Below are 8,725 nucleotides of genomic sequence, written 5' to 3'. Positions count from 1 at the left end.
CAAAATACTCATTTGCCTAATAATTCTGCACTCCCTGTAGTATACACAGTTAGATACTTTTATATTAAGAAAACAAGTTCAAGGAAGGGAAGGAAAGTCTAAGTCACATCCCTGAAAATCCTTACACTCCATGGACGATAACACTTACCCGTGGTTTGATGCCCTTCTGTTACAGACAGGAAGTGTGGCCAAGTCAGACTGGACCTTCCTGCACTGTCTTCCTCGGAAAATGGAGGAGGTGGATGATCAGGTGTTCTACTCTTCCCGTTCTCTCGTTTTTTCGGAGGCAGAGAATAGAAAATGGACCATCATGGTGGGCTGAAATGTTAACGCACAATGTGCTGTTTGAGTTTGTTTTAATCCCCTTTTAACTCCAGTTTAATTTTCTTTCAACTGACCATCACAACTGTCTTCTGTCTTTCAGGGCCTCATTGTTTCTCTTCTGACCGACTACACGCCACAGATCCCCATGCTGAAGTTTTAACATCAGTTATTAAGAGGGACTAAGCTTTTCTGTGGCATGGGATGACTTCAAAGAAGACTTTTGCAATGCTGTCATATTGTAACTTCAGGATAGAGCTGCCATGTGGGAGCGTGGGGCTGTGGTGTGCTTCTGTTTATGTGTAGTAGGTCTGTGTGTCAAAGTGCAGAGAACCCAGGAATTCCCAGGACTCGCTTATTGCTCACAGTTCTTATTTCACTCTTGTGTGATGTGTCACCACAGCTGCCTTAAAACTTCAGTGACGATGAAGAACTAGAGGTTAATCCATAAATAAAATACCCCCACTGATTTTGTAAATGTTTAGTGCATATCTGGAATTTGCAATACAGCAATTTAATAAAATGTATTTTGTGACCAAGGGCCTCACTTGAAGCCACTTCAGTCAATTGTTCAATTACTTTTAAGCCTCTGAAAATGGGGAAGTGTATAAAAATGCACAATATTTTATCATAAAACCCTGTAAGTTTAAGCTGAAAGTCTGCACTCACAAAATCACACTATGACACCGCTTTATATACTACACTTGCAGAACTAAACATGTTATGTGTTATTGGCTGAGTGCGCCCCCTATGGGATGGAGCCGTGAAGCCTTCGGAGTTTTTTCATTGGATAAGCGGAGGTGACGTTTTAGTGCGGGAAGCTATGATCTACGTGGGTGGTCCAGCTGGATAAAACGATGCAGCTCAGTAATTCATTCATAAACAAGCCGGCCTGTCATCAAGTAAACACTCACGCACACATTCACATGGCTTTGTAAACACTACTATAAACGCACACGGTGCGTGTGGCATCCGCGAAAGAATACACTATACTTTCATCGTTGTTCTGCACTTGTCATTAAGGATTTGATCACAACAAACTCCACACGGTTAAATTAAATAACGTAAGCTGGTTCAATGGCAATATGAAAGCAAGACAATGCTCTTAAGCGACCACCCACGTACGGAAGGAGACTGCTCGGGGAGGGAGTCGAAGCTGAGGTGGGAGGTGGATGGGGAGGAGGACGCCATTGCAGCCGCAGCTGGCCGTTTGTGAGTCGGCGGAGGAGAGAGACATTACCAAAGTGAACAATGTCGACTGGCTTTCAGGGATTTCCCTGGCTCGGCTCTCTCTTCTGGGGCTGTGGTGTGGAAACAGAGGAGTAAGATGGACGTTTTATCCCCGTCGAGAGTGAAAATGTGGAGCCGCAGCGCTGAGCCTAAGCAGGTCAAAAAAAAAAGAGCCGAGTTTCAGGGGGGACAATGGGGGAAAGTTTTGGCTAACTAACGGTAGTTTTAGCTAATGTTAGCGTTACCGCTAACTCACCGTGCTGCACCTTCTTCACATGTGCAAGATGCAGTTTTATTTTGTATTTTTTTTACTTCCATATTCACGCTAAATCAAAAGGTTAACACTAACAGGGAAACAAAATAGTGAGCTTTAACAACAATTACGCTTTTCCGATGCGAAATAATGTACAAAGATAATGCTTTCCACTAGTGAAAGGCTTTAACTGTGACCGAAGACTGTTTAATAGTGAAAAGTTTACCCTGGCTGTAAACAGAGTCTTTTAACGTGGTGAAATCTAGTGTTCAAATCCTCTATAGTTTTTTAAAACTGCAGTAAATTGTTGCTGGAGTTATTGTTATACATTAGTAGAGTTATATTGCTAGTACATAAACACGTATGGTGGGAGGTGGTACAGTAACCAGTGTTTGTTAGTTTTATTTCTGACATTCTTTTTCACCTGTAAACATTTACTTTTGTACTTTGAACCTTAATGTGAAACGTGTGTGTACCACTTTACTTAAAGCCGTCACTATTTAGTATTCATATGTAGCATACATATGAATTTGTACCATGGAGCAAAATTTGGGCAAATCCAGGTAACTCCAGAGTTTAGCCTCGACTGTGAAGGCAGTTCACTTCTTACTGCGGTATATCCCCGTGGATGAGCTGCAGTCCTAACCTGTTCTAGATGAGGTTATGATCAAGATTAGAACTCAACCACGTCCTGTCCAGTTAGTTCTCTGGAATATATCACGCCAAGAAGAGTGATCTACTACCTACTAGCACAAAGGGTGCTAGTAGGTAGTAGGAAGATCTGAGGTCTTTATCTTTCTCTAAAGAGCATCTATAATTAATATTTAGTCTTAGATGCATCTTTATTCTGTAATGTTAGTTTTCTCTGTTGGCTGTAAACAATTCTGCAACTTGTTGTTGTTTTTGCTCTATAAGCATAAATATTTGATGTCAAACCAGGGCATCTGTTTGGGGATTGAACTTGGCTGTAGATTAGTTTGAATTCGTTTTTTTGCGTTTATTCTTTTCTCACAGAGCGTTAAACACTATTGATAGTTTGTCTGCAGCAGCTGTATTATGTGTTTAACCTCTGAAAATGACCTGTGCATGTTTTTGATTGCTCAGATGCTTCCAACGCTTTAGATTTGATAAATCCTGGATTGACTACTTCATGTTACCCTAAGCCCGAATCCTGTTGTTGGGCTAACTAAAGCCAGATAACAATATCCTGCGTATGTTATCAAACTTGCTTCATAGTACAGGTCCCTGGTCTTTGCTATTAGTTTTTGTGCTGCAGAAAATAGTAAAATCCATGAGTTGAGTTCCAGCTGCATGAATGTAGATTGACAGTTGAAGGGTTGTTTTTCGCTGTAATTCATGATATTGTTTTGTTTTTTTCTTTGTCTTAGTTTGGCAATTTATTTTGTCTAATAATGCCTTCTCCTCAGCAGTCCCCCACCATTCCTTCACCAGTCCGGTGGCCCAGCTTCTCACCATGAACACGAGCAGGAACTGTACCACAGTGGGGAATGGCGAGGGTCTGGCTGCCCTGGAGTCAGTCTCCATTGTGACCATCACGCTGCTCGCCTGCCTCGGGAACTTTCTGATTGTGGCAACCCTTTATCGCAGGCCTTATCTGCTCACACCCAGCAACAAGTTTGTGTTCAGCCTGACTCTGTCCAACCTGCTGCTGTCCGTGCTGGTGCTACCGTTTGTAGCTGTGAGCTCAGCAAAGAGAGAGTGGATGTTTGGGGTGGTGTGGTGCAACTTCACCGCCCTGCTCTATCTCCTCATCAGCTCTGCCAGCATGCTTACCCTTGGAGCTATCGCTATCGACAGGTTAGTGCCAGATTATACTGTATTATATTGTAGCCCTATAATCAATCTAAGCATTTAACTTGAATTCTTTTAAAAAGTGAGCCCTTACATTGACATTAGGACATATGGTTCCCTCCAGCGGAGAACCTGTAGCCCATTTTTGGTCTCTGCTAATTTCTGAGAAAGATTTAGCTGATTAATGCATCGCTATATTATTAATTTATCCCAGATGTTGGGAGATTCTGGCATCAAATGGACTAGAGCATGAAATTTAGTGTTGCTTTAAGTCCTGAAGCTGAACGTAACCAAGACAGTAAAGTTACAGTAAGCATAGGAAACTGAAGGTTAGCAATTTTCCACTTCAAGCTCAGATGAATGTTATGCTGAATAAACTTTAAAAAAATGCTCTTGGTGCATTTCCCTCTAACGTCACACTCTTGTAATTAAGAGAGGTTAACCACAGACTTAATTTGTGGTATTTTCCTGTAGATTTCTCTGATCAGGTGATGAGCATGGGCTTAAATGCTTGAACTTTAAATGCCTGCTTAAACAAATGCATGGAATAAAGCCAGTAAACATATTGCACAAAATTTATAGACAAAAAGTTATAGATATTTTAAGGCACTTTATTTATTCCAACAACAAAAAAACATCTTTGATATTTGGGGTTTCCTAGTTTTCATTTTCTGGTTCCAGTTTTTAGACTCGATCGTATTTTGCCAATATTTTGTGCAAGTACTTTGTGTAATAACAAACTCAAATGGTTATTCAGACACAAAGTTTAGTTTATTTTGCTTTGCTTGTAAGAAGGGGAGAATTGTTAATTAATTTTGGTAATCAAAAAATATACAGTAACATACGATACCATCTCAGAAAATGTCCTTCCAGCCCCATTATTTGTCCATCAAACATTCCCCGGCTGTGAGGTTTTCTCTATGTATCCATGTTTTGTTTGATTGCAAATTTAAATTCTTTGGGTTGTGGCTTATTTGTTCAGAAAACCATGCAATTAGGAGACACCTTTGGGACTCGAGGAAATTGTTAGCAGCTGTTCTGTTGTTTTCCTAAATGCTAGAAAACGCCTGAAATGATTAATCTGATGTTCAGACCAATAATCAACAATTGAATGACTTTTGAGATTAATACTAAAGTTTCAGCACTTATAATAACTTCTTATCCACATGCACTGCCTTTCAGATTTTCTGGAGCTACTTTTAAACCGCAGTTGAATACTGTTTTAATTCTGTTGGGTGTCGCAGAGCTACCGAGAGCTACTGTAAATTTTCTGTGTAGCGCACAGTTCCTGCTGTTCTCACTGCTCACCTAATTATCCTCAGCATCCTTTGGGAATTTTAGATTACAGAGCCTGTTTTTGTTCTTCTGCCAAGCCCGTCTGTTCTCTTCTGTTTGCAGCTTTTAGGAAAACATTTCACAGGATTGTCGGGGAGAGAGAAAAGTGCAGCTTTTAGCTTTTGTATCACTGACTCCAATCTCAGCAGCCTGTGTGCTAGTCTGATCAAAAGTCTCCCTGGAGGACGGTGTTGAGTTCCTGTTGTGCAGATTTCTTCATCGTGCTCATGTCTCCTCACAACAGGTACTACGCCGTGCTCTACCCGATGATCTACCCCATGAAGATCACAGGCAACCGGGCGGTTGTCGTCATCGCCTACGTGTGGTTTCACTCGTTGGTAGGCTGCCTGCCTCCTCTGTTCGGCTGGTCCTCCTTTGAGTTCGACTGCTTCAAGTGGACGTGCGTGGCGTCGTGGCACAGAGAGCCGAGCTACACGGCCTTCTGGGTCACCTGGTGCATCCTCCCACCCTTCTTCATTATGCTGGCGTGTTACGGTGTCATTTTCCGCGTAGCCCGCATGAAAGCCCGCAAAGTTCACTGCGGGACTGTTGTTGTGGCCCAGGACGACTCCACTGGAGCCCAGAGGAACGGGCGTAAGAACTCGAGCACCTCGACTTCCTCTAATGGAAGTCGGCGGAGCCTCGTGTACGCAGGGAGTCAGTGCAAGGCTTTGGTCACCATCTTAGTGGTGATTGGCACCTTCCTCATGACCTGGGGGCCATACGTTGGGGTGGTGGGCACTGAGGCCTTGTGGGGTCAGGGCAGCGTGTCTCAGTGGGTGGAGACTCTGGTAGCGTGGCTGTCTTTCTGCAGCGCGGTGTGCCACCCACTCATCTATGGCCTGTGGAATAAAACGGTGAGGAAGGAGCTGCTGGGGATGTGCTTTGGAGATCGGTACTACAGAGAGTCGTTTGCCACGCGCCAAAGGACGTCCCGCCTCTTCAGCATCTCCAACAGAATTACAGGTGGGACTATAGCTGGGGCTCTCTGTGTCATGCAGATGTGTGTGTGTATGTTGCTGGTTTTATCTTTAGTAAATGCATAAGGCTGGTTTAGATTTATATTCCTGCGGGATGTGATGATCTCATGAGAATTTGTGTTTTCAGACTTGGGGATGTCCCCACACCTGACTGCCATGCTCGCGGGTGGAGGACAGCTGTTGGCCCCAGGAAGCAGCACAGGAGACACTGGCTTCAGTTTCACTCAGGACTCATGTAAGTTGCACACGGAAAGGGGGAAATAATTGCTTCATATCAAAAACTCCAAGCAATCCTCAAGTGCTGCCAAGAGCATGCCAAAGCAACAGGTGGCGATATAACCCTGAGCGTGAAGAAATGTACTATGTACTAATAAAAACGGTGCACAGTCTGATGTCCACATTTAAGTGCAGAAACTAAGATTTTGGAAAAACTTCATCCTGGCAGGAGTTTTTCAGTGGTCGAAAGGCAAATACACAGAAAAGCCATATTTACCAAAACACCCATGTACGTGTAGATGTAGCACAAGCTGTCTTACCATTGTGTCCATTTTTTTATTTTTTTTTTTTTTTTACTAACAGGACATGATATTAGTGCATCTAATTAAAATTCATACATTTCTGAACCTGATCTTTCAGCAGCTCCTCTGTTTTCTTTTTTGCCTGCGTTGTGAGCTTTTGTGTCCACAACACTGTTGTTTCAATTCGTTTTTATAGGGAGTTGACTAACTTCAATAATCATTGCAGAAAAATTATAAGTGTATGAAAATTTTAAATTTAGTAAAAAAAAAAAAAACAAACCCTGCATATTATCATGCATGTCTATTAGTCCAGGGGTGCTGGAGCCTATTTCACCTGCCAAAGGGTCAAAAGGTTGGGTAGACCCTGGATGCAGATGAGGATCTGAAAAAAATGACAATTTGTCATGTGTACCTTATTATTATCTCTTCTATGTAGACTTTACAGATCCCCAACCCCGAGACTGAGGCGGTTTGATGATTGTAGGATTATCGTGTATTTTATCCCTACAGACTCATGAATAAAATGAAACATCCGGTTTCGTCACTCATCCAAGTGACTTCTTCAGTCTCAGCTGACTGCAGGTTACCCCAATCTTATAAACAGTGCATTTGCATTATGATTGAAACTAGCACCACTGAAGGAACAATGGGCTGGGAGGTCTGTTCCATGATCATTAATATGTAAATTCTCATGACCATTGATCAACAACTACTGATCAAAGACCAATGCACTGTTTATAAGGTTGGTCAAAATGTCAAAAGTGTTTGATTGGCCACCATAATCTGCTTAAGTTTTTAAGATGACAGAAAAACTGAAGGTATTCTGAAAGTTAAGAATATTTACATTTTTCCAGCAGCATTTGACAGCTAATCGAGCAGTTGAGATTCTTCATAAACATACAGCATTGTCACACAGTCATCAGCCTACAGAAACTTACCAGACCGTGGAGTTTGTTAAAAGAGCTCTTTCCTGCAGCAGACCGAAACACAGTGAATCACTGCTGTTTGGCTTCAAATAGAATTGAAAGCATGTTCCTATTGGTGAAATCCCTTCAGCGCCTGGTCGTTTGTTTCAGAATACTTTCGCTCTAGAAAAAAATGCTACATAAATACCTTTTCATTTAAGAACATACTGAGGGCTTATTGAGAACTTTTTGTCCAATTATGCCAAAAACATGCTGCATCGCCTAACTTTGATTTAGAATGTATGCGTTTCTAGAAAGAAAAGCAGCACTTTTTTTTTTCCTCAATTTTTTTCTACAGTTAAGTTTAAAATTAAAAGACAACAAAGCTGTAAAGATGAAGTTTGAAAGCCTTACAAACCTTACTGCATCATACACCTCTTTGTTGGGCAGCCTTTTTGTTTTCCAGCTCATGTTTTTAACTGATCCTGTAGGGAGGGCAAGTGGTGTCATGTTCAACACAAACAAATGTCTTGTGATCCACCTTTGTGTGTACATTTGTGGCCATATGGTATGAAGATGACTTTTACTGCAACTTTCCTGCAATCTCTGTTAAGTTCTTCTTGCAGTTAACTTGCAATGATCCTCTTTATTTTCCTACACAGGCACAGATGTGATGCTGCTGGATAACTTCTCCACAGATGGCTCCTCCCTCGCGCAGCACCACGGGCCTCCGTCCGGGAAAAGGAGGAGCTCAGTCACCTTTGAAGACCAGGTGGAGCATTCCAAAGGTATCCGTCATTCATTTCCCGCTTCTACAGAAGATTAGAGAGCAGGGAAAATACCTTAGACTTCACATGATACACAAATGACCAAAAAAAGAAAAGAAAAGGGACCAGGCAAGAGAATTGTTTACTGTAGCTTGTGTTTACCAAAGCTTTGACTGATGTCTGTTGATTTCCCCAGCTGAAAACACATCCTCAGTCCAGATCCACGCAGAGGTGCACAAATCTCTCGACATGTTCGCCTCCTGCTTGGCGAAAGCCATAGAGAGCGATGCTAAGCTCACCCTGTTTGGGGAGAGTTCAGCTCTGTCAGCAGGACTCCTCACAGCGAGGGCCGCACCGAGGCCCAGATACCTGGAAGGCCAGAGACTGAGGCTGGAGAGTATTGATGAAGGGATCGTTAAGGATGACAGAGGTGAAGAAGAGCAGGATGGAGAGGAGAAACCCACCTGAACAGCAGCTTTCCCACTCTTGACTAGGGATGGGTACCGGTGTTCTGACATAAACGGTAGTAACCAGACCGAAAAGCAGCGCACATTTCGGTGCTTTATTTCGGTGCTTTTTTTTCCTGAGCTGTGATACACTTCTA

General features: G+C 42.5%; 2 protein-coding genes across 2 annotated transcripts in view; both read left to right on the top strand.

Annotated features, from left to right (window-relative positions):
• The window catches only part of otc (ornithine transcarbamylase), a 6,257-nt gene extending 5,399 nt beyond the window's left edge, over positions 1-858 (top strand). Inside the window, exons 9-10 of the mRNA XM_005747151.1 lie at positions 176-313; positions 425-858. Of these exons, the coding sequence (XP_005747208.1) occupies positions 176-313; positions 425-484 (198 nt within the window). The 3' untranslated portion in view covers positions 485-858. The remainder of the gene's footprint in view (positions 1-175; positions 314-424) is intronic.
• Positions 859-1,507: 649 nt separating this feature from the next.
• Positions 1,508-8,725, top strand: part of gpr161b (G protein-coupled receptor 161b) — a 16,088-nt gene continuing 8,870 nt past the window's right edge. Inside the window, exons 1-6 of the mRNA XM_005747150.1 lie at positions 1,508-1,708; positions 3,232-3,622; positions 5,196-5,917; positions 6,059-6,166; positions 8,017-8,142; positions 8,318-8,551. Coding sequence (XP_005747207.1) covers positions 3,279-3,622; positions 5,196-5,917; positions 6,059-6,166; positions 8,017-8,142; positions 8,318-8,551 — 1,534 coding nt within the window. The 5' untranslated portion in view covers positions 1,508-1,708; positions 3,232-3,278. The remainder of the gene's footprint in view (positions 1,709-3,231; positions 3,623-5,195; positions 5,918-6,058; positions 6,167-8,016; positions 8,143-8,317; positions 8,552-8,725) is intronic.

This window comes from Pundamilia nyererei, unplaced genomic scaffold (assembly GCF_000239375.1).
Source record: "Pundamilia nyererei isolate P.nyererei 1_Seehausen unplaced genomic scaffold, PunNye1.0 scaffold00190, whole genome shotgun sequence".
In the NCBI taxonomy this organism is placed as follows: Eukaryota; Metazoa; Chordata; class Actinopteri; order Cichliformes; family Cichlidae; genus Pundamilia; species Pundamilia nyererei.
This window is presented reverse-complemented; position numbering and strand designations above follow the sequence as displayed.